The 26,653-nt window shown below is 42.9% G+C and overlaps 1 protein-coding gene across 1 annotated transcript in view; it reads right to left on the bottom strand.

The window, feature by feature from the left end:
• Positions 1-26,353, bottom strand: part of ngfra (nerve growth factor receptor a (TNFR superfamily, member 16)) — a 38,602-nt gene extending 12,249 nt beyond the window's left edge. The window contains exons 1-5 of the mRNA XM_049562139.1: positions 25,966-26,353; positions 22,934-23,096; positions 14,837-15,199; positions 3,896-4,127; positions 1,042-1,268 (exon numbers count right to left, since the gene is read on the bottom strand). Of these exons, the coding sequence (XP_049418096.1) occupies positions 1,042-1,268; positions 3,896-4,127; positions 14,837-15,199; positions 22,934-23,096; positions 25,966-26,004 (1,024 nt within the window). The 5' untranslated portion in view covers positions 26,005-26,353. The remainder of the gene's footprint in view (positions 1-1,041; positions 1,269-3,895; positions 4,128-14,836; positions 15,200-22,933; positions 23,097-25,965) is intronic.
• Positions 26,354-26,653: the final 300 nt, after the last annotated feature.

The raw sequence follows: 26,653 nt of genomic DNA on the forward strand, positions 1-26,653 counted from the left end.
ATCAAGCTAAATGTGTCAAATGTCACGCCTCACATTCGTGTTACTACAGGACCTCAATCATTATTTCTACATTCCTGCAGTGTAATACATCATGCATGAAAGATTTGGCCTCACCTATCTACTCTTGGCAGCTTTGTCCCGCTTCTAAGTGATATGTTGTTTTGATCTCTCTTTTGCTCAGAGGAAAAAAGGCTTTCACACTGCTAGAAAACCACCACACGCAAAATCTCAGCAGAGTATCTTGACGTAATCGATAATGACAGCTGGAATATCACAGTGTGAAGGAGGAACGTATTCAGACTTGGAGGAGTGTCTTTTGTTAAGTTCGAGTTTCTGTGGTGAATATAAAGTCGTGGGTTGGAGCCAGGAATCACATGTGGTATTTGATGCTAGGAATATGACTGAAATCTATATCACAATATTGATTACAGTATTTTCCTTATATCAATATACACTCAGTAGCCTCTTTATTAGGTACACCTGAATAATTTGTTGCAATCCAATACAGTGCCCATGCTATAACATCTATCTTTATGAGTCTCATAATGTTCAATTTTTTATGTTTTTGTGGGAAAGGGGTGAATTCAATATGTTTATTATAAAATTAGAAACACTGTCACTATGTCCTCAGTACAAAAACATATAATTTAAGGACAGTGTTAAAATAACTGAACATTATAGGCATCATAAAAGCAGACTTTTATGGCAGAACAGTTGTATGCCATTGCATTACACTGCACAGGTGTACCTCATAAAGTGAACACTGACTGTATATCACATTATGCCAAGTGTATCGCACAGTGTTGTCTTGAAACGTCTTACGCTGTAAAGCCCTTTGAAGTAAATTTGTGATATATTGGGCTATATAAACAATGATATAAAGAAATGAAAAACAAAATGGTTTTGCAATGATCACAAAACCACTAAAACATGATTGACTACTATAATATCGGATTGTCGCCCAACCTTAATTAATGCCCTGGCTCCATCGTCAAAATACTTCTGTTAACCACTAAATCAAAGAGTGAGTTTTAGTCTTACCTATCTGTTCCTGTGTGCGTGAGTGTGAGGGCTGAGCCTGGACTTCAGCCTGGGCCTGTTGCTGCTGCTGCTGCTGCTGCTGCTGCTGCTGCTGCTCCTGCAGACTCTGACTGTCCACCGAGATGCCGCTGTCGCTGTGCAGCTTCTCTCCTTCCGGCGTCACCATCTGGTTGTTCGTAGCCGCGCGGTTATTAGCTGCCTGCTTGTTCTGCTTGCAGCTATTCCACCTGTGGAGAAGTGGCATGTCAGAGGAAGATAACGATCCATTTGATATGATTCAGTCATGTGATCCTATCTGAGGTTTAGACATTTGGATTTCGCAGCAGTTGTAAAACAATAAATGATAAGTGATAACAGTGTTTTAAATGACTGTTGTCAGACATTCAGAGGTTGTGTAGTGGTAACTAAAATTTTGTTATTACTTTTAGCTTTTTCAAGGAAAGATACAGGCCCCCTTTTTTAAGTCTTTTCCAAAACCAAGCAACACAAGAACAGAAACTGTTCTTGTCCGCTCCTTCATAAGATGCAAATGTTAGCTAACCAGCTACAGTAACACATGTATCTGTTTTATTTTATTTATTTTTTTAACTGCAGGAACTGGGGAAACATGAGCCTAGTAATTGATAATATTCCAGACCAGCTTTGTTGAAAGATTTGGGGAAATTACATTATGACTCCAGCAGCACCAGCCAACATCATCAGAGATAGCACCATGTTTGCCGAACACACCAGCTAGTCTTCATCCTAAAAGCCTTTCCTCTTGATGTTAAAAGTGATAGAACCTGGCTCACTCCAAAGTCTTGGAGTCTTGGAATGCACTTGGGCAGCGACTTGCGGCATCAGAAACCAAAGGAAAAAGGCGTCCTTTTACTCTGGTATGATACACGGCCGGTTGCTGTTACAGTTTAATGGCACCCGGTGGCATCAGGGGGAACCACAGTGGGACAAGGACGAGAGTTAAGGCTGCGAAAGTCCAAGGGGGGCGGGCAACAAACACCAACTTTCACCCACGAGAGTGGTGTTTGTGTCCCGTAAGATTCTAAAGCCAGCCCTGTTCTTTTTTAACCTCAACCTAACCACTTGCTTCTGTTGCCTAAACCTAACCACGTGCGTTTGTTGTTGAAGGGGAAAAAAAGCGTCTATTTGCGGTGTTGTACTGACGTAAACTTCCTGTGAAAACGGTAGTGTATGTTGAAAGAAGACAATGAATGTAACAGGTAGAACTTGACATGGTGTCCCAGAACGTCAGCAACCGATGCATCCAGGACACCTTGTACATCGTATGTGGACGGGGAAAGTCCATGACCAAATGTCGGTATGTGACAAGGTTGGAGTGAGTATGTATTATATTCTACTTAATTCCCAGGCACGCTGCACAGAGTAATTGCAGTCCGTGGCTCTTCTTCCATCAGCGCGTGGTCTCTCCCCCTCTCTCCTCCATGCAATAGGTAAGGGGCAGGTAGGAGGAGACGCAGCTGACCTTAAGAGTTCACTTGTAGTGAGTTTCTATGGTTACGTTAACCGTCTTGCTCTCTGGATTCGAAGTGCAAAACAATGGTACACTTTTAGTTTTAGTGCTTCCAATTATGTGCAATGATGTGACTAATGTGCAAATGAGCATATGACATCACCTGGCGACCTTTAGCAACTTTCAGGCTAGCTACTTTTATCTGTAAAGACTTTGCAACACTGTTTACATGTCCCCTCCATAGTTTATCAGCCAGTGTGGATGCTAACTTTCAGCTGGGTAATGCAACGTTATCTCAGTCTATTAACCCAATATCATGTATTTGACCATTAAGAGTTCACCTGAAGACCCTTTTTACACCATTCTTTAAAACGAGTAAACTTTTAACATCATAAAGTCTAGGTGTAGACAGCGTTTTCAGCCCACTCGTGGTGCTAAGCTTAATTAGCTAGCTGGCTACAGCTGATAAAATTCAAGTGGAAGTTGGCATAATCAACAGTCGCCCACTAAAAATGAGGAACCTGCTTTCATCTATACTTCTATCTGTAATCAAATACCTATTGTCTCAGAAATGTTTTTGAGTTTCATTTGTAAATTGCTATCATTGTAAACTGCATATATGCTGCTTATCTGCCTGCAAATATATAACTATAATAAGATACTAATAAGACGTTTAAAAAAAACATGAAAAAGCTTAACAATTCCCTACTGACGCTTTTCCTTTAGAAGATGAATGACTCATGAAACAATGATTAAAATATTCATGAGGTATTGAGTGCTACACTACAGTTAACACCTCCAAGTGTTTACTCATAAAATATTGGATGTTAAAGAAATTCACATAATTTGAAGTGTGTTTTCTGCATAACAATAAGAAGATGAGGATTATTACCCAGATGTGTGACGCTGATAAATCTGGCACTCAGATTTCCCCTGGTTGGCACTTTTCAAACAATCAATACCACTAATGAGCTTGTTTACTTGCTTCAGATGTGTTTCAGCCAGGCTTGTATCTATCTGCTTGCATTTGTGGTTGCGTGTCCTCATTAATGTGTTTGTGTGTGTGACCTCTGTAATGCATTAAGTGTTGTGACCTCCTCTTTGCTTTTATAGAACACTCAATTGAGGTACATTTGAGCGAGTTTCTGGAAACAGGTCAAAACCTCTTTGACCATGGCAGCCTCAATATTTCACCAGCCACCTTCCTTTTCCTTCCTCCATTTTTTAGCCCGGGGCAACGTCTGTCCCTCTATCCAACTCCACTCACCACACCACTATCTCCATCACCCTCTTTGTCCTAGATTATCTCATGGCTGAGGTGCAAAATGGTGCTAATGTCTTTAACCACAAAGCAGTTTTTTGTCTCTTTCTTCTCCACCAGCTGACCTCTTAAAAACGATGTAGGCCACGAGGCCCACCACCACGGCAGCCAGGATGGAGCAGTAGATGGGTATGAGGTTTTCGTTGAAGCCGTGGCCGAGAAAGCGAGGGGAGCCGGCGCTGGATGTGGTCGTCTCTCCTGGCATTGGGCTGACGGAGCCATCAGGGAGGAAGTCATTGGTGAAGGTGGGTGGAGACGGATCAGAGGTGGGCGAGTAATACGTTGGGAGGAGAGGATCTGTGTGGGAGAAAAGATAGCATTTGTGAGATAAGAAACGCCTAGAATTAATTCTACAGCCATGCTAGCAGCTCTGTGAGGCATTAGTGCTTTGATCGAACATCAGCATGCTAACAGGCTAACATGCTGCTGTTTACAAAGGTTTTTTGTTGTTTTTTTATTAACTTAAGTAAACGTAGCATTTCCAAAGTGTAGAAATACTCTAGTAAAGTTCTACTTAAATAAAAGTACAAAAGTATTAGCATCAAAATACACTTTAAGAACCAAAAGTAAAAGTATCATTTAAGTATATCCCTTAATGTTGCAGCTGGTAAAGGTGGAGCTAATGTTAAATACTTGCTGGGACCTTATGAATCCCTTGTGAAAGGTTTTAAAGTTTGACAGGCTCAGTGAGACATTATAGTAAACAAGCTAACTGCAAGCAGAAGAAAGAGGATAATGTTCTCTCGGAGTTTTAGGATGGAAAGTTTCTTTTCCTCCTGCCGCTGTCTGTACCAAAGAGTAGCGTGAAAGGCAAGAGTGCTCACTCTGCAGCAAAATCTGGGAACTAAAACATCACTAGAAGTACACTGCACAGCACACTGACGAGCAAAAACACTGACTGCTCGACTTGAAGAATATTTATTTGACTGAGGGCTCTCAGAGTGACAATTCGAATCTTGACTTTCAAGGGGCAGTCCTATCCTCTTTTTCACAAAATCAGACATGCTGAATATTATCCTAAGTTTTTAGTCTTTGCTCGTGCAAATACTGAAGTTCAATGACTTTAACATTGACAACAACCAATTGGTGCACTTTCTCCAGCACAAGTAGACAGTCATGGAGGAGATGCTCGGGTGGCACAAGAACATGAACAAGTTTTGGTTCTCTTGTACTGCGGAAGGGTCAGTGTTTAATTCGGCATCTATCTCATCCACCAACCAGCAATTATTTTAGTGAGAAATCTTAGGAAAACAGTTTGAAACAGCATTTGTTCACACAAACTGTTCATCTTTATAAATTATATTAACGCCATATTGACAAGAATGTCAACATATACAGTATTTATCTTAAAAGGAGTTTGATGTTGTGTTTTCCACTGCGAGCAGGATGGGAAATAATCTCAAAAAATCTAGTTGTAGTCTCGCAGTAGTGACACTGCAAGATCCAAAGTGTTATAGTCTGTGATTAAAAGCTCACATTCTCTTTAGATGTGAGAGAATGTGAGACTTTGACAAGTCCTTTAAAAAACTTTTCATAGTCTTCTAGTGTATGGTAGGCATAAGTCATCTCTTATAATGATACACCATCAATTTGTTTGTTGATTATTTTTTGTATTAATAATCTGAATCTGTAAAGTAATTAATGTATGAAATAAAAGTAGTAATGAGTAAAAAGTACTGAACCATATAAAGCAGCAGAAAATGAAAATACCCTAGTAAGGTAAACAACCCGCAGAACTGTTAATGTTCTTAGTTGTGTTCGCTAACATTCAGTAATCAGCACTAAGTACAAAGTACAGCCGAGGCATTATAAGGGTAATCCTTTGGTTTCCATAAAAATGCGTACTAGGGTTTCAATCCACTCCATGGTTGTTGAGATAAAGAAACCCCATCATGACGAGACACTTTCATATCTTCTCTGAGAGCTTGTTTGTTGGGGTGTAGTCACCAAGTCCCCAGCCAGATGTCTGATACACTGCACACATGCAGCAGCTGTTTCTGATAGACAGATGGGTTCTGGCTGAGTTGCTGTGTGCAGAATAAAAGGGAATGTTCCCAGTTGAGTGGGGGGCAAATATCTGTCACCCACCAGGCCTGGCCCGGCACACCAGGTCTCTTCTCATCACGTCCCCATCTATGTGATCTCTGCACATCGGCCAACATTAAGGCCATATGGATCTATGTAGAACAAAGTCCCGCAGCTTGAGGGAGGTCATCACTTTGAGTGTAGCCTTTGCTGAGGCCAGAGAGGCAGGAAGGCTCTGTGCTACTGGATGGGTCTGGTTTCTATCATAGCAAAGCCTGGAAAGCAGAGTCATTTTCATAAATTGTCCTATTTCCTCTTTCTTTGTGTGCTCCATTAATGATTCAGTGTAATTTCCCATGCCGCAGCAGCACCGTGCCCACTCTGATAGGCATGACTTGTCCGGAAAACACAGTTCATCCATCAAATCTCTCCTACAAGTCCTGTCACATTATACTTGTGTTTTGAAAAGCGGCTAACACTGCAGTGATTCTGTCAGATGGTAGAAAGGCTCAGAGAGTAGGCTGCAGATTATTCCCTCCCTCAGGGTACAGTACAGCAGGCCAAGGAGGAAGAGGGTCTGTCCAGCCAAAACCAAAAACCTCCTCTGAGCTCAGCAGCCTGTTGGGGATGGAGAATGTGCAGCCTGGTTCAGATCTGAGCCTGTAATTCCCAGCAGAACCTCGGGCTGCTCCTCATTAGTTTCGTACTGGCGCTCACAGGATTAACCCCGTGGAGACCCCTGAGGCTTCCTTCAAGGCCAAAGACTGAGACGCTCTATCCCAGATAGTTTAGGGGTTGTCCTGCTTTACAATTGTTCCGTTTCTTAGGGGTTTAACTCTAAAGTGCGATGGATAAAGTTGACACAGTGATTACAGAAGTGATTAAGAATACCAACTGGTTTCCATGTCTTGTGACTAGATTTCACTCTTCATTGCTGTCACCATCTTAACAACATATTTTATCACTTTTTTCAGTCTACAGCCTTTTTCAAAAGTAGGTATAAATCTACTGTACATACATTACTTTCATTCTTCAAAACATGTAATTTAATAAAGTTATCGACTTGAGAAATGGCTCAAAAGATCAGTTCTCTTAAAAAACAAAAAGACCTATTTTCTCATTCATCTCCACTGGCATCTTGGCTAGCACTGCAGATACTGTTCATTTTATTTGTACAGGCTTTTCAGAGATATCCACTTCTCGAATTTCTGCCTCTACCTCAATTCACTGGAGGTGAATAAAATTCCATTTGTGCTGCTCACAGGATTGAAAAATTACATTTTAATAATTCAACAGCTGTGTGTGTCTTTCCAGAAACATTGTCCTTTTTACTCCAGGTAACCCGCAGACCGCACTGTCAAGAAGTTTTCATTGGAACTACTTTGAACAGAAGAAATACTCTATGAAAAATGCTGACATTGTACATTGTTTTCTGCTCGTGTAGGTTGCTGTAGATTTTTTTTTTTTTTTTTTAAATGTCATTTTCATTGCTTTTAGCACCACATTTTCCACTTGCCTCCACTGTGTCGAGGTGACAGCATGAATCTTAGAGAAGGATATCTCCAAAACTGGATCAGTAAACCCCAAAATCACTTCCAAAAAAGTTTTATCATTATGTTTAAGAGCTGCCACCTCATTTTTGCACATGATGGTATCCACCTATTGTTTCTCAGCATTACTATTAGTAGTGTCAGACCCAGCATGGGGGACACCATCTCCTATAGGGTCTTTCTACAGGCAGCTGCATATGTCCCCTATTAATAGGAACATCTGTCACCAACTGTTGATGTTTGTTAAATGTTTGTACAAAGCAGAAAAGCAAATTGTCATCAAGGAAGCAGAATTAGTGACCCATCTTCTTTTAAATGTTTAAATAATGGAGTGTATTCCTTTAAATGAAGAATTTTTGGGTCGGGGGGAATTTCATTAAGTCATTGATGTGACCATTGATGTGGTCAGATGGCAGGAAGAAGAAACTCAGTGGACCATCACGGACGCAGGCTGTCTACACATATATTCTCTTTTCATCGACATGGCAGATAGTCAAGTTTCTCCACATTGATTTGTTGCATAATTTACACACGGTTACTTGCTTCAATAGTCCGATGGGACCTTGATGGGCAACTTATGTGGACATATTTGAAAAACTTCTGCTGGGCGTTGACTCCACATCGGCCTCTCTGTCTGCACAGTGATGACGGGGCATTCCTGCCTCCCGTGGGGGGGATTGGTTTACTCAAGTGGTAGAAAGTGGCTTTCACGGACAGAAAAATACAGCACATGTGCGTGCCATACTTAGAAACACAGAAATAATGCAGAGGCCTATTTAAAGCCTCGCTATCGATTCGGATCTGTCTAAAAGGAGGGAGCGCTCGGAGGAGTGGAACACGGGTGTCTGTATTACACGCATTTCTTGACCTTTCCCGGGATGTAGTCAGGTTTCCTCAGCTCTGCCATACATCACCCTGCTAATGCGGGGCCGGCTAATGGCATTAGCAATGCAACACGAGCTCGCAAATAGAATAAATTTTCAATGGGAAGGTGTGAAAGTGAGTGAGAGTGTGCAGACCGTCTGGCCTTATAGTTTGTCAAAGAAGCCTTTCCTTTACCACACTGGGCTATCATTCATCCTGCATAGCTGTTAGTGCCTTTCTTTGGTGCAATGTTCTCTCCATGCAGATGTATGTATGCCTCACTCGCACCTCAGGACTCGGCGTAAATTGCCTTTCTCATTCTGAGCCAAAATGACAGCTCTCCTGGGAATCTGCCTCACACAACACTGACTCAACCCAGAGCTACAGCTTAAGTACAGTATACTACATCTTTATCGTAACTCCCCCTCATTCCCTCTATTTCTCAGGGCTGATGTAGAAAACACGACTGGCGGTAGACCAAAGGATAAACCTGGGGCTCCAGAGGCTGCATACCTCAGCTGGAACAGAATGGGAACTTAAAGGCGGCGGTGGAGCTTTAACAATTTCATTTTGGCTTCAGTGGGTTTAAAACACTCATGAAACAAAATAAAACTAGCCCGGGATTTTATGAGCATGGGGCTGTGTGCGCGGGGAGATGTGTTTATTGGTGGGGTGTGGACGGGGTGTGGAGAATTTAATTTTATGAGCCATTGAGGTCTTTATGGTGAAGTTAACCCCAGGGTCTTGTGCAGAGGTTGGTGTCTTGGCTTCTGCCAGTTCAGGGTGGAGATGAGCAACTATCAGGAGCAGCACATGTACAATGACCTCTTTATCAGCCGCCAAACACTCCCCGTCTCTCAGCTCGGGCTCAATCCTACTCTGTGTTTGTCGCCGGACGTGCACACATCCATCACACACACATACTACAAATTATTCAAGTGAGCGCTCTGTCTTCTATTAGGGAGGGTTAATAGGGAGAGCGGAGGGGAGGGCAGACAGAGAGGCAGAGTGTTAGGAGAGAGTGAGGAGGGGGTGCAGATGAACAGAGGAGCTGCTGTAAAGTGCTCTGATTAGCAGGAGTAATTATACTGCAGCGGTGAAGGCGCTGAATGCACACTGGCCACCTTCCACCGTTCTGCTAGCCCAGCCACTCGAGAGCCACTGTGGGAAGAGATAGAGAGAGCAAATGAAGGGAGGAGGGGCGGAGAGTAATGAAGAGAAGTCTGCCTTTATCTGTTTTTTTTTTTTAAATCATCTGCTCTTCCTTGTTCTCGAGGACAAACGGATGCTTCGACGCAAATCTTCTCAACTGGAGATTGAGCAGCACCTTTTTGGAAAAGCTCCGCCAAGGCCAAATGGACAGAGACCTTCGATAAAAGACGCAGGAGGTGTTTCCAATTTTCACATCAAAGATGGTTCACACATGTCCGGAGTTTAATGAAAAATGCACAAGTTAAAGCACACTTGGCAAGAGGAGGGAAGAGCGTGCATGTGCCGAGTTAGCCTGCTATCAGCTGTATTGATTTTGGATGCTCATAAAAAGTGTTTGTGTGTCTCAATCTGAAGAAGACTAAGCTGGTGTGCGTGTGTGTGTCTGTCCTGCAGTCGAGTGTGGGTGCTCATAGAGGTCATTCAGCGAAACCTGAGCATGAGCAGAAGAAATCCCAGGACTCGAATCGACCCCCTCAGCATAGAATACCAGCACAGCACATATGCTGCAGCCCTCTCTATCTGTTTTCATCTCTATTTCCTTCTCTCGCTCTCTCTCTGTCTCTGTCTCTGTCATTGTATCATGTAATTGACACTTGGTGACAGCTGGATATGAACTGGGGGTTTAGGGATTTAAAAAAATACCCTGATCATATCTTGGGGAGGGAGAGAGACAGCAGGATAGGAATTAAAAAAATATTTTCCTCACATAAAAAATTACACAAACAGGATGAGAATCCCAGGGAGGCAGCTTCCTGTTTGCTGCAGAAAACATATCTGAATGCATCCTAGACCACCATGGAGGGCCTGGAAACATCATCATCACCACATGCTACTGCTGCCTTTACCCACAGGCCCACTGGTGCTACATGACAGGGCTCTCCTTTCAAACAGACGTCCCACAAGGTCACTTATCGTGCCATTTCTAGTGGCAACTGTTGCTGCTGCTACAGTGCTATCACTTAGGACAAGGAGGGTCAAAGGTGAGATCAGCTGCATGGGTGGGCGCTAAATAGGCAGCAAAAGGCTCTGTTATAGCCTACTGTACATCTAATATGTACAGTAGATATTCTGCAAGTTTTAGGGGACATAGGGTGCAGTTTGTTTTGATGGCTGTCAATCCTGTGACCCTCAGAGTGGACACATCTTGCCCCTTGATTAGACCACATTACTCTGCAGTACAAGACTTAGTTAGATATACGTGGAATCTGGGGTCTGATTGAAAAAACAAGGCAGAATTTGCCAAGATGCAGGGAAATATTCATTCTTGGCACCTCACCATTTGAATCTGGTACACACATTTGCTTCCAGGACTTCGACAGAGGTTCCAACTTCAGACTTATGGCATGATTCAGACAGTTTGAATACTGCAGGAATTATTTTTTTTTCTCATGTCCTTGTTTGTATTCTGTAAACAAAAGTCAACAAAGCTGAACTTTGAGATGTGGACATCAGCTGGTCTTATGATCATTTGTTTTTATTGCGTCATCTTTCCGCTCCGCTCAATCTGTAAACAAGACTGAGTCTACAGCCATGCCAACAGCTGTGAGGCTGTAAATAGACACAGCAGTGCTATGAGATAAATGCTAACATCAGCATGCTAATATGCTCACAGTGAATGCTTACGGTGCCTTTGTGTTTGCACTGGGAAGGTGGAATATCAGATTTCCCAATCTGAAATTTTAACTGGAATGCCCCCTGACTCAGACAGTCAGAGGAACCTGGTAGTGAAAGCTGTAGTAATATACTGTTTATTAGCGTGTCTGTCTTGTTGGTGTCTCATCAGAACAGTCATACCCACAGTCCTGTCCAACTTACATCAGTGGATATGTTGCTACACGGTGGTGTAGCGGATGGTATACGTGAGTATACAGGGTATACCCTTCTCTTTCTCTGGCCGTTTATAGTATACCCACCTATCAATCAAAAAGCCATTGAAATACATAGGAGAGTATACCTGCTTCCTGTTTGATAACCTACCCATCTACCTACTAGTACACTCATCTCATTAACTGCATCACTGTTGCTTGCACAAAATACAGAGTCATTCATTGTTATCAAGCCCGGTCTCACTCCTCGAAATCCTCCGCATGTGGTGTCCAACACCAACGACAAAAGGAGGGCAGGAGCGTTGGTGGATGGGTCCAACAAACACTAACTTTCACCCAAGAGAGTGGTGTTGTCCCATAAGACTCTAAAGCCAAACCCTGTTCTTTTTTCCTAAACCTAACCACTTCCTTTTGTTGCCGAAAGCCAACCATGTGTGTTTGTTGCTGAAGGAAAAAAATCTCAATTTGTGGTGTTGGAGTGACATAGTGTGTTTATTTTGACAGACTGTATTTAAACTTCAGATTTCCTGTGAAAATGGAAGTGTATCTCAAAAGAAGAGAACTTGACACATATGTCCCAGAACATCAACAGACAACGCACCCTGGGTACTTTGCACGTCACATGTGAACGTGGAAAGTCAATGACCAAAACGTTAATATGTGACAAAGTCGGAGTGAGAATGTGTTGGAATTGCTAACGCTTGCTAATCTGGCTTGACCTGGTATTGCTAACAGCATCTTGGTTTTCCAACTTCTTGCACTGGAACGCAGTCAACTCAGTGTGACATCATTACTAGCTCCAACCTCCGACCTCCAAGGTAAATGGAACGCAGGATTACATGCTGATGTTCCGCAGGTTTAATGGTTACTATGTTCACCACCTTAGCTGAGCATGTTAGCATGCAAAAATTGGCTAACTGGCACAAACCACAAAGTACAGCTGAATGTTATTACTTTAAATCAAAGTATTGGGCAAATTCAAACTTGATCTGATGATGGTAGTAGATGAAATGTATTACAATGTATGTAAACTGTAACATAAAATCTGCATCAAATTTCATGGCAATCCATCCAATAGTTGTCGAGGTACTTCAGTCTGGAACAAATGGGTGAACAGAGAACAGCCTGACATTGCTATCATTCATCATGGCTAAAAACGTATCTCCACTTTTGCTGAAAGAACATCACCTTCATCCTGTTTTGTGCCCAGCTGTAGATAAATCCTGCAAATTTCTTGCAAAGTTTGACCCAGTGGCACACGATTTAAAATGCAGAGCCAGGCAGAGGCCAAGGTTTTGTTTGTGTTAGAAATAACTGTGGTGATGCTTTATTGATGATAAAGGTCTAAATGTGGCACCTTTGATGGTGTTTGGTACACGTAGCAGAAGAGGTGGTAAGTCGTCGACTATGTTATTAGCCCTTCTTCCACCTCATCTACCACTCCTGCTCTTATCTCTCCTCAGTCCATTTCTCCGCTGCCTGTCAGTGCTATTACAGTCTATTAAAAAAGGAATTTACACCCTCCACGCGGTGCTAACACATCCTCTGTACTGAAACAGGGTGTTGACAGGTTTTTGAGGTTCATTAACTTGGTGGACCCAAATACCTGCCAGCGTCTGAGGCCATGAAATCCCAACCAAATCAGCCTTAGTGAGAGGAATATTGCAGCTCAAGTATAAAGCCCAACGTTCATATCAGAGGCCGCTATTGAGATGTTCATTTAAAAATTATAATGCACATAGGAGATCGATAAATGCCCTACATTAGCAAGTGCTCCTGCTATTAAGTGCTTTTCTTAGAAACATTTAATCATCCCACAACGTTAAGTGCCTCTTCGGTCAAAGTTTACTTTAAAAAAAACTCACATGAAAAGGAAAGAGCTTTTCCCAGGAACAGACAAAGACCACAGACTTCCTCTGAAATCAGGGTCTGTTGTTGCAACTGCTGAAGATGTCGAGTTTTCCTTTACACTCCTCTTTTATCTGATACCGCTTTAAAGGAAGATGGCAGATTTTATCAAGAAAACCGAGAGCAGTGCCACCTCAGACATTTTTACCACCCAGATTTGGGCCTTGCAGCCCCCTGATGAGGTCGATTTCATGCCTCGTTCGGCCCGAGAATTTACAGCCTCCTTGGTTACAAGCTCCCTCTACTCTTGGATACAAGGAGCTTGTGTCTGTTCCTAGCATGTTGCCTTCTGCCTTGTGGGAGAGCAGATTATTCATTGTCTTTGTGTTGACACTGAAGCAGTCTTTGACCTTTTTAATGCTAAAGCTTTCAACTTCCTGCCATTTGAAAACATGACAGGCGACGACCTCTGACCTCGCCTGTTCCCTCAGACACATGTGGAAGTCACTGGTAGCTGGTCTGAATGTGATTGAGACCTGATTGAGACATATATGATGGCTCCAACACAGCTTTGAAATTCTTGAGTGTGCAGCATCTGGTCTGTTCTTGATCTCTTTTAAGGGCGCTTTCACACCTAACCTGTTTGGTTCAGTTCATTTTGACTCATGTGAACGCTGTCGCTTGAACTCTGACTCAAATAAAACAACCAAATTAGGGTTGTCGCTTTTCAAACATGTAATTCATCTGCTCACCAGATCACATCACTTTAGCATGAATTCATAAGCTAAACTACTATTATATTTACTCGTCAACTGATTTAAAATCCAACAATCCATCACATCCCTGGATTCATTTTCCGCACTGCGCATGCACGTCACAGAACAGCAAGTTAGTTTGGAGGGGGGGGGGATCATTGTTGTTGACAAGAGCATTGTTGTTCCATGTGGTGGTACTAAGACTCTTATCACTGTGAAAAATACGTCCTCAAACCTCCTGAAACACCTACTATGACTTTAAAGCGCAACAACAGAAAGCTCATGGAGGTACACTGCACCAAAGGTGAGCCCTCCTCAGACATAGATGATGATTACATAGCCTTCCACTGGTCAAACAACCAAAGCTGGACTCTATAGTAGACAGCTGCACGCCACAAGCAACAAAGAGCTAATGAAGCTTGTGGTGGATGAAATGTTGCCTATCTCCATGGTTGATTGTTTGATCAATAAAATGTGAGAAAATAATTTTAAAAAGCAAACTTTCATTGTCTTAATTTCCTTAGCCCAGGTGTTTTGTCCAATCAGCAGTTTAATACCTGTAGATATTTGGTTTACTGTCAGATAAAAGTACATGTTAAAGAAAAGCAGAAAATCTCTGGGACTAGAGAATGTTTAGAGGCGTTTTTGCTTGTGAAACTACTGCCACAATGAATCAACTGTCAGAACAGATGCCAATTCTGTCAACTGATCATTTCAGGTCTTGTTTAAATTTCCCCGGTGAGTCAGCGTAATGCTGATGATGCACAGTGACAGTCCCCAACACTGTCCAATGAATGATTTACCCGTCAGTCATTTGAGCTCATGTTTACTGTTTTGAAATAAGTCACTCAGGAATGCATCTTTTTCTTGTCTTGACTGAGTCACCTGAATTAAAAGTGTGAAAGCAAACTACATGTCAGACTTACTATGACAGACAGAGTCTCTGTTCGGTGTGCACATAGCCAGCTGTATCTCACTCTCCTCATCACAGATGGTGCAGGGCAGGCAGGGGTCGAGGGAGCTTTCCCGGTCAGAGAAAGTATCGTCCACGCACTCCTCACACACCGTGTCGTGACTGTGTTCACAGTGTGCAAACACGCCTTGACCCACCGGGCACACCGTACACGGCTCGCACTGGCCGGATATCGTGTCGAAGAAGAAGTTGTAGTTGCAGACGCAGATGGCGTCGTTGGAGTCAGTGCAGGGCGTCTCCATCCGCATCAGGCCGATACACTCAGTGCAGGGCTTGCACTGCTCCGTGAGACTGTAGTTCTCTGAGAAGGTCTCACCTGCAGGTGAGAGGACAGGTCGAAGGAGATGAGACAGAAAAGTGAGACAAAAGAAACGAGAGAAGCGGCAAAGAGCAAAGGAGGTTAGAAGATGGAGTGAGAGCAGGAAATATGAGGAGGTAAACAAAAGGATAAACAGTGGGTCTAATGACATTAATCATGTTTACTGCACATTCATTAGAAGGGAGGACACATTGATCCACTGGGCTCTTAGTGATTTGTGCTCCGGGACAAGAAAGGTGCTCTTGTCGGGGAGCGAGTCAAAAGCCTGCTGTGCTCATTACGATATCGATCTCAATATGTTTGTGCTGCGCTGAGTAAACTGCTTTAATCTCAGTCATACACACAGAGTAAAGTGCAGGTGCAACGACATGCTTACACTGATGCAAGGATGATAAAGACTTCAGGTATGATACTGTATATATACATTAATATGCAACTGACCTGTTTTTGCATTGTAAATGTCAGCTTATACTTTTAGATGTGTCCTCTTACTCTTCCCACTATGTATAAACTTAGACCTGACGGTGGCACTAGATGAAAAATCAGGGCATCACCAAAGTTATTCAACTTCAGCATCCGGGAATGATGAATGTCTGCACACAGTTTCCTTGAATCCATCACATAGTTGTTGAGATATAACAGTCAGGACCAAAGTGTCGGACCAATGACATTAGTTATGGTTTGTGTCAAACATTTGCTCAACCCTTGACAGGGTTTGGACAAATGTTATGTAGCAAATTGACTGTGTCCTCCTCCTGAAAGGATGTAAAAAAAAAAAAAAAAAAGACTGCGTTTTAATCAGTGTATGTGTCCAGAAGATGCCAATTTCAAAGAACAACTTCACTGCATGATATTGATTTTGTTTAAAGGTTGTGAGCACGAGAGATAGCAGACCACAGCTGAGTTGCGGAGAACAGTGCCGAACAGAATGAGGTAAAAGCCGTGCTGACTAATTGCCTTCTGCTTTTCAATTACTTCAAACACTTCAGATTTGCTCTCCAGGAACGTTTGCATCAGGAGGATTTAGGAGAGTTCATCGCTGAGGAAGTGATGACCTCGAATTAGCTTAGTCTTACACTGAGAGTTCCTAGGGGCTCAAAGTAATCTATTAATATTGCATGTTCATATAGAATTATTTTCAGATATAATTGGATGCCTGCTGAATTATGCATACAGTGAGGGAGAGGAGGGGGGCTGTGAGTGTGTTTTAGTGGTTGAATGAGATGGGAGTGGAGTAGAGAAGCTGACAGGGAAATAAATCTAGGGCTCAGATTCACTACAGAGGCAGCTTCACTGTTCTCCAAATCCCATTTTACGTCTTTTTTTGTGGCGTGCTTAACATGAGAGCGGTCACCTTGCAAGAGCTGCAGTTCAGACAGAAACGACACAATGTGTGCCGTTCCACTCCCACCAGAGGGGCGGCAAAGTGCTGCAGGAAGTTTTGCATCCATGCAGTCAGCATCCAAGTTTCGCAATATGAGATGATGAGACAAGAATGCATGTTGAAACAGCCTTGTAAATAGTTCACTGACACAATGCAGCATGTTGCAAGTTACCACTGGTTTAACATCTCCGTAGGGATGATAAAGGCTCTTTCTCTTACAGTTAAACAAATCCTTTGGTGTGGGTGTGACTGTAAATAAAGTCTCATAGCTGTAAAGATGTGTTAGACTTCTTTGCGCAACTCTTATCAGCGTATGTCTGAGTGTGTGTGTGCACGTGTCTACATTTCTCTGTGTGTGTGTTTTTCATGGGAAATGCTTAGTGGGTGTCATGTTGAGCAACAGCATATTGTCAGTGTGAAAAGCCCTGCAGCAATGTCCCAGCACTTGCTTTGCGTTGTAAGCGGCTCTGGCAAGTAAACGCTGGCACAGACTGAAGCTCTAAACACCTTGTAAACAGCAGCGCGGCTAAGAAGCCGACGATGAAAGCTGTCACATTATACAGGCGGACTGAGCGGAGCAGACGGCGGTAATGTGGAGACAGGTAGAGGATAGGCAGGAAGACGGATCAGAGTGGTCGCTCGATTTGCTCCAGTGCATCTCGGGACTGTTTGAGGGTGGTCTGGTGAGCGAGACGTTCAATCCAAGTCTAGGAAACATGATTTAGAGATCAAAGTGTTGATGTACAACTGGAAGGGGAAGGGTCAGGGGAAATGGGGCAGTCGGGGATGTAAGTGAGTTCAGTTTCCTTCTTGGAAAGACACACACCATCAGACACAATGTTTTTTCTTCTCTATCTGTCTTCACCTCTCGCTCTTATTACTGTCTGGAGGCAGAAGTGATAGAAGAGAGTGACACCGGCTGAACCCGGGACAAATAACAGACCTCGGAGGTAAACGATTATTTGAATTTGTGAGCTCGAGGCCTTTGTTTTTCTTTGCAGTCAGGCTCAACTGGGCAAAGCTCTCCTCATTCATTTCAATTATCCCACAGTGCGCAGGCTAATTTTACCTTGCATGCATGAGCCCCTTTCCAACCCTTGTGTGTGTAAACATATCTAAATGTGACCATATGCACTGAGGTGTGTGTGTGTGTGTGTGTGTGTGTGTGTGTGTGTGTGTGTGTGTGTCTAATTTATGTGTCAGCACTTTCATTTAGAGCTAAAAGAAGAAAGTAAAAGGCCAACGAGAATCAGGTAGAGAGTGTCGTCTTTAATAAAATATGATCCTTTTTTTAATTGCCCCCAGTTGAGCGATGACCGGAGCATCTCAGCAATCAGAGTGTTTGTGTTCGGCAGTAAAAAAGGCTGTTGGTAAAGGGAGATGCGGCTGTGTACCGGGGGGATGATGCACTTAAAATGTGCCACTTCAGCCCATGGAGACCCCCCTCCAAACACTGATGTGTTTTGGCCCCATTAGTGTCATCAATAATGTAGCTCTGGACGGCCTTGAAACTGCCCGATGATCTCCACAATCAGCACTTTAGGTGTAAGCTTTTAGTGAGGATGGCCATTTCTGCCACTCCACAGCATGTCAGGGTCCATGTTTCAGCAGGGAGACCGATTCCTTCCTGACCCTCTGCTGACTGCAGATAAATCATCATCATTTGAAAATCTGCGTGACAGCTTTATTTGTCTTGTTGAACATGAAACATTTTTGTGCGTAATTATCGCCCTGCTTCATTGGTCCGCTTAGCTTTCTTCTAGATTTGAAACAGGTGTTTCAGGATATTACCAAAGCTATTATTGGGAGACCAAAGGAGGGAAGTTGTAATTTAGCAATCAACAGTTGCTCTTGTATCCTGTGTTGAGCTGTTGTTTTTGTTAGGATGCCGTGTAGTGATGATGCTTCCTCTGAAAGTACAATAGAGGACCTGCCAGGGGAGAATCTCCATTTCCCCTTTCTTCATCCCCCATGATCCAATGTTGGAAACAATATTCTTTATGCTCTGTTTTAGCCTTCACCAGACGAGGCTGTGATTCTACTTTCGTTCCTCCTGTAATTCCCCAGTGAGCCCCAGTCCAGTCGGCCAGCGGGGTTCTCCTTAAACGCTACGTTGACTCGTGAGGCTCTGCCTTTTGTCTCTCTGATCTTCAGTCAGTTCGCAGGGCAAGTTTTTCTGAATGGTTCACTAAGTGAGGCAGGGCCGGTTGTCTTGTCTCCCATGACAGCAGAGAAAAGTGGAGGAGACTGATAAATATTTCAGCGCTGCTGATGCTGGCACTCGTCCCAAGCTGGGATCGGGAGGCCGTGAAAGGGGGGGGGGTTGGTTACTCTCACAGGAAGTGGGGAATTAAGGGGGCTCACGGTAAATAAAGATTCACCCATATTTACCATTAAACAGGAAATGGATGTGTTGAATTTACTCCTCAATTATTCATCTCAGCACTTTAGAAGATGTATTCATAGCTGCAGTTTTCCAGGTAAGGTCAGTGTTTCAGCCTCTAACTTCCATATAAATCCCACTCAGTCTTGTTTTAGCATGTGTGCTCCTGTGGGCCTCAGGTACATTAAGATTTTATCCGCTGAAACAAAAACAATATTGAAACCAATGAAAATGCATTGGCACCGGAAATTGAGTGCAACCTCCTGGGTATTCGAGCTTAATTGTTGAGTGTTTATCAGCGTTGAATACCGCTCCTGTACTGCAGAGCAAGATAATTGTTCACTGTTAGAGGCACAATAGGCTTTCCAATATGGTTTAATTAGCTGGATCAAATGAGTAAAGAAGCATTGATGTAACAGTATGCATGATGAATGAGCAGATCGTGCCCTTTGGTGCCTGGCTCTCTAATACCATTTTATCCGCTAATACAGACGATGAGTCATAGCAGCAGGGAGGAGAAGGAGGGGGGGATGCTGGCTGAGAGAAGTGAGTACAGGATGGAGAAAAGAGGAGACACGACTCGAGTTGGTGGGATTCGCTGGTGTGAAGGGGTGGGGGGGATGAGGGAGCGCATGAGGGGAAAAAAAAAAAATCTTATCAGAACTACAGTCCTGAGGGCCAGCCCACATCATAGCAAAATGGAGCTGCGGTTTAGCGTCTACGCATCGTCTGCCACTGTTTACAGCAGGAATATGAAAAGAAATATGACGCGCAAGACAAACTCCTCCTGACGTCAAACCAAAGATAAAGTCCAGACCCTTGTGGGGCTGAGACGTGTTTCTCTACAGAATCCAGGCACCTCTACTCAACCAATTTCCTGCTCCAGTCTATCAGACGCAACGTTTGATGATGACTATTAATTACCCTGCCTATTCTCCATCGACTGGTGTGACTGGATTTTAACAACACCAATGCAAAAGCATGAGAAGTCCACTTTCTTATTCTCTCATATTGTTGCACAAAACCCCACTTTTGCCAGTTTCACACCACTACCTTTTCTAACACTGACTATGTTAGAAGGAGTTGGTTTATGTGAAATTGACTCACAGTATTTTTTTTTGTATTTGCCCCGGTGGCACTGTCGCGCTCTAGATGTAGAGAATTGGCTTTCTTCCCCTGAACCCATTGCTGAGGCTCTTGAGTCGCTCAAGGCGACGAATAAAAAATTCAGAGGGGTGAAATCAGCCAGACGTCAGATTCTTAAAAGTGTAACACAACGTAGAGATTTGCATCTGTTGTGCAAAGAAGTTCACAAGTTCAAGGATGATCAGAGTGTCGGATTTTGTGAGGACAAAGAGCATTCCTGCCAGCCTGCAAACATTCCTCCAGAATTTAATCATTTCCCTCAACGTGACATCCAGTTGATATTTTTTTGTTTTAGTGTTAAAAGACTGTTTACATGCACCATTTGTCAGTGTTTACATGCGGCATGTGCGAGTGGATTAATGCAATCAATCAATGTTGAACAGAGCGTGCACTCTGAACGTGTAAACAAGACACATTTCATCACCTTAAAGTCTCAAACTGATACAATTAGCACGTCCTAAGAAAAGGTGCGACATTTATCTTCTTCAGCTCCTCCTGATCTATGCAGCGATGTTTGTGACCTATACTCCACTCTTGACATAACGCCAACAACTTAAAGGGCAGAAAGAGCAGCAGGAACGTGATGCAGAAAGACGCTTGACTCAAACATAACACGTTTTCTTCTTCTTCTTCTTCTTCTCTGAGATGTTGCGGTGTTGGCACCTCTCCCAGCTCTGGTCTGTAGAGCCACTGCTAATGGTTCACAGCCTGAGCCGAGCTGCGAGCGAACACATTTGGACCCACTTAACAAGCATCAAACATGTGAATTCCTGTCTTATTTCTCAGGACACTCGATAAAGGCAAAACAGACACTTCATACAAGCGAGTAAATTGGACAATAGGAATTTGTTTTGGTTTTACATTTGTTGTGTTTGAAGTTCAGGGCCGGAGCTGCCATTAAAAGCACAGAGAATGAATGTGGATGTATAAATAAAGATGATGCAAGTGCAGAAACTTTGCATTAATTGGGTGTGAGCGTGTGTTATGCTGGTGATGACATGCAGTTTACATCTGTATACACTGTATTTTTATTGTCTCCAGATTGGCTGTAATCCACTTATGTTTGACACAGGAAGTGGAGTTTCTGTAAAGTCATGTTTAAATATTTTGCTGCTAAAAGTTCTCCAATCTATTAAAGGGTTAATTCACCCAAAACAACAAAAATAAGAGTTATTTTGACCCATCTGTGAGCAGATTTAATTGGAACCACATTGTACCAAAGATGAAAATATGTTGACAGCGAGGTCTGCGGACATTGTTTGTGGAAAAGACTTTGTGTTGCTGCCACAAATGGGAATGAAAGCACAAACTGCAAAGGAAGATATCTCAAAACCTCTGAACACTAAACTGACAAGTGATGGTAGGAACATGAGGGAATGTGTTGGTACTACTTTTCTAATAAGGAAAAGATTGTAATGTTTAACTTCTGTTAATGTATTTTCATGTGAGATAATTTTACCAAAGTAAATAAAGTTGTTTCTAGGATTTTAATGAATGAAGCTGACTTTGTTTCATTAACTTTAGGGAGAAAAAGTAACTTCTTTAAACTGACAATGACATTTTATGATTTGCCAAGGGGGGACATTTTTTGCAAAAGAAACTTTAGAGTGGCATTGTGAGTGTGAAAATTAAATAACATCTGTGTTATAACTAATAGCTTTGTTAATATTTGAAAAGTAAATTACTATAATTATCTCTGGCAGATGTACGTCTGGGGGGCTGTGTGTGTGTGTGTGTGTGTGTGTGTGTGTGTGTGTGTGTGTGTGTGTGTGTCTGTCTGTCTGTCTGTCTGAATTTGTGTGTTCTCCCCATGTCAGTGTGGGTTTTCTCTGGGTACTCCAGCTTCCTCCCACAGTCCAAAGACATGCAGGTTAATCGGATAGGATCCAGCCCCCCCACGACCCTCAACAGGATAAGGGGGTTACAGAAAATGAGAAAAAGAATGAAATTACTGTTTTTGGGTTAGGCTTCACTGATTATGTAAATGTGTTCAGTAAATTTGTTAGGCATGTTTTTTTTTTTTGTTTTTTCTCTTGTCAGGCACCGTTCAGGGACCAGTGCTGTTTCAAAAGCATCATTTTGCACCGATATGGGAAAAAACCCTGCTATGGACAAAATTAATATTGGCAAAAGTCCAGTACTGAATGGATCAAATGATGAAATTGATCAAATGGATCCCCTGGATCAAAGATTTGTGGCCAGTAACTGTTAGCAGGAGAACTCAACCTAGTCTGTGCTATGTGTTGTGGCTCAATCAAATCTTGACAATGCTTCTGAAATGCATTGCAGCGCGTCTGGTGGAACACAACTGTGTAGAATTGCTGCGATCAGCTCAGGCGGCCACCTGGTGAAGATCTGCACTCTACTGGGTGCACTACTCTAGTCATAGATTAGTAATAAGCCATTAATAAATAATTAATTAACTTTTTGGTTGCTGGAAAAAATCCTTTTGGCTGATGTCTGTTTGATTCTTCTATTTGAAATCTAGAGTTACAAGTTGTAAGACATCTATTATGATTTGGTACCATATTTTGTCAGGTCTGTAGTTGTAAATGTCAGTATATCTTTAAAACATGGATTGTGGTCCAGAGAGCTTAAGGCATTTTTCACAACCTGGCAACCCAGAAGTTGTTGGTATTAATGGCTTATAACTGATTCGTAAAGCATTATGAACCCTTTGTTACATCCTATAAGCTCTGTATGCTTTATCAGAAAATAGCAACAGTGTTTTTTGGGGGGTTTTTTTGATCAGAACATACAGTAGTTGGCAGTCTTAATATTCAACTCTCAAACTTAATAAAAAAAAATCTCCACTCACTGTCCAAACACTGTGCGCAGACAGTCTGCGTGGCGCCACATTTCTTCACCACTCCCTCTCCAGGTGGACACACCAGGCAGCATTCTCCACTGGTAGTGTACTGGCCGGATTCACAGGGGAGCTGCACTGCCCGCTCTGTTTTCGACGCCAACGCTAACGCCACCTGGGACAACAGTGCAGCACATCAGAGAGGCACTTTCACACACATATCCAAACATACACGGCACAGGGCCACTGTGACTTAAACATACACAGCAAAAAAACAAATTGATGAAAATCGCTGCCAGGTGTCCGACCTGTTCTTTGAATCCAAACGCTATCAGGATTCATCATAAATCATGTTGTCTCCACCTGTATTAGACACACTTTAAACAAGTCTAAACTGCCCTAATAGCTCCCCTGAAGGCACATCAGCTCTAATAGTGAACTCATGACACGCTGTGGCCCAGGCAGTTACCATAAAATCACGTGTGCACGACATTATACACATGCCCATCCTAATTACTGTCTGAAGCTGAGAGTGGCTGTGAACGCCAGCCCTTGCTTCCGATCAGCGCTGGCATACACACATGCTTGTGCTTTTATACTTGTGAGGACTTTTTAATGGGTATAATGCCTTCCCTACCACCTAACACCTAACTGTAACCATCACAACTGCATGCTTAAATCCAGCCCTTAGACTGAGTCTAACTGCTGAAAGAAAAAGTAATTCCCTGACAGTTCCTTAACGAAGTAAGAGTGTCCTAACTTTGCAAAAATATCTTGAGGGTCTGAAACTTAAATTGGTCCTCACTTAAGGGACAAAGTTTTTGTCACTTAGGAGGGCATTGGTTGACTCACCCTAACTTACCAAGTCTTAATAGTACAATTAAATGGTTTACTTTTCAGGGGCCACATGGGAGACAAGTCCCCATAATGTCACTGTGTCCACAGATTTTTGTTCACATACACACTTTTTTTCCTGTAAAGCAAACCTCCACCCTCATTGGATTCACAGCTGAGGTGATAAAGTTGTTTTCGCATTACATAACAAGTTTTTTTATAACTGTGTCCTAATTTGCATATCACAGATACACATTTTATCAGCTTAAATACCTGCAGCGTGCTGTCACTGCTCTGGAAATACACACACATTTGCTATCTCTCTCCTCCTGGCCCACGAGTATTTGCATCCATGGTTTAAATTTCTCCATCCTGTCTAGTCTACTCCAGTTATCACCTTCTTTCTCTGCCTCCTCTCTTGTTGCATTTCCTCGGTCTCTCTCTCTGATACAAATGCCACGCAGCTCTGCTGGCAAAAGAACTGAGGCTTGTTCCGCTGGTGTGTACGCAACAATGTTAAATAAAAGGAATTCATATCCAGACGTTTTAGAACAAAGAAAATCATTATACTGAGACACTTTCATGTCCTGTGGCTCTTATTATGTAACGAGCGAAAGCTCATTTCCACTTAATTCATATTTGCTGAGACATCAATTCAATCTTTTCTCTCTCTCCCTCACCCTCATTCGTCCCTCCCCTCCATCCTCTCTCTGCTGTCCCTGCTTTCATTCAGAAACAGATGTACTGAGCAGCCAGCAGCTCTCTCTCGTTCTCAGTGCTCTTGCTCAACATTTCCTTCTCTCTCTCTCATCCCCACTTTTTCCTCTCAAGGTGCATTTCTCCTCCTGACTTAACAAACTCAACATTTCTGCACAAGCTCAGTTTTTACCAAAGTAAATCATCAGGATTAAAGTCACGTTTTTGTCTGCAAAAACGAACTCTGGACGTTGTCCAAAATCTCAAGAGAGTTCCCTCTTGAATCTGCAGAGCAGGATTCATGTCCCTGACTGCTGCGCCAGCTCCCTTTCCTGTGACATCTCCCTGGACTATCACTCAGCTCAAACGCAGATTAATGGCAAAATCAGCGGGAAATTGGTTCACCAGCAGCAGGAACATGCATACACACACACACGCCCACAACAATACGGTGACCCAGCTGTGATATGCTTGGTTTGTACTCCCCTCAATTTCATGGTCAATTTGAGAGTTTATTTCTAAATTTAATTCTACCAAAGTGCACCCGACCGTCGCCACCCTTTAAACCAGCTGTCATAACAGAGTGTCCCCCTCATATCCAGGGCTGTTCACATGATGACTGAGCTGCACAGCCCAATTAGACCAGCTGCTGTGGACATACCGGAGTGCTGGGAGGATGTGCCCTCTCTGCTCTGTGCTGTATCGCCACCTCCCTCTCATAATCAACTTTTTCACATGATCACAACAGCCTCATGTTTTAATGTCAAAATCAGCCAAACAATTACCAGCTCATGTCGGATAAGGATTAAAAGAATCAATTTCCTTTCTGTAAGCTGCGGCATCTTTATCTCTCCTTATTCTGATATCCCAAAATTAAAAAAAAAAAAAAATCCAAATGACTTCCTCTCATTAATGCTATTAAAGTCTGGGGCAGAGCCGCCTGTCAGCAGATTGCTCCTGGATGTCTGAATGCTGCCCAAAGTGAAATCTACTAATCCAAGCAGTAAGGCTGGCTTAACTTTTCCTGTCTGGATGAAAACAGAGTGAGAGTGTGCCAGTGTGCATGTATGGGCGTGTGTGTGTGTGTAGAGCTGGAGGAGATATAATTTAACCTGGGAATAATATCATATGCAGATCAGCTGTTTACCTAAATGCAGCACCTGCATGTTTAACAAGAAAAATAGGCACATTGGTCCTTTAAGGGAAACACAATAGCACTGATACACACTTAAACCCTGTTTATAGTATCATAGAAATATTACATGCATCACAAAAGGAATAGTAAAAGCCAAGAAGAGGTCTGAAGTCCAGAAAAACTCGCTACAAACTATTATAGGAATATTATAGCATGTACAATTTTCACTCAAATTAAACATCAGTGTTAAAAAAAAAAATAATCTCACAAAGTGCATTAGGTGACTGAAACTCATCCACAGTCTCCACAGAGTAAAAAGAAAACAGTATAATGAGAATATGAGAGCAAACACGCAGTTGTTTCTGCATAGACTGCTTACCAAAGCGCACAAAATCACCAGCGATAAGGTAGTAGTCATCCTGCGTCGCCTGCTGGAGTCACACAACAACAGATCTTGTGCAGAGGAGGCAGCGCTATGTGGAGGAGGAGGAGAGCCGCTCAGCGGGAGTGCTCATTTTAATTCCAGCGGCGGCGGCTTTTATCAATGAGTCCGCACCATCACGCGTCTGCCCGGGACCTCTGGACTGGAGTCAGATGCGACTCTGGTGCACCCCTCAGCACCACCACCACCACACACAGGAGAAGGAAGAGAAGAAGAAGAAGAAGAAGAGGAGGAGGAGGAGGAGACCGTCCTGTCCGGAGTGCTGCTCAGCTGCAAGTGCACTGCGGAGGAGGCGAGAGGAGAGAAGAGAGGGGGCACGTCCACCCTCCGGTTTATTACCCCTGATACTCCTGCAGTAAGACTATACAACCTGCTCCTCTCTCTCTCTTTCTGTGTCTATCCCTCCCTCTCTCTGTCTCTCCCTGTCTCGTGCTTTAATCTCACGTGAGGTCTGACTCAATGCAAAAGTGACATAAAAATGATTTACATTTATTGTAAAGGACCAGCGTTAATGTCTGACACATTCATCACCTCACTTTCTTTTTCTCCATTTATCATAAACTATGTGGCCAAAAGTATGTAGACACCTTTACTTTTGTGTACTTTTGGCCTAGAATTGTTGTAC

Source organism: Epinephelus fuscoguttatus, linkage group LG19, assembly GCF_011397635.1.
Source record: "Epinephelus fuscoguttatus linkage group LG19, E.fuscoguttatus.final_Chr_v1".
NCBI lineage: Eukaryota > Metazoa > Chordata > Actinopteri > Perciformes > Serranidae > Epinephelus > Epinephelus fuscoguttatus.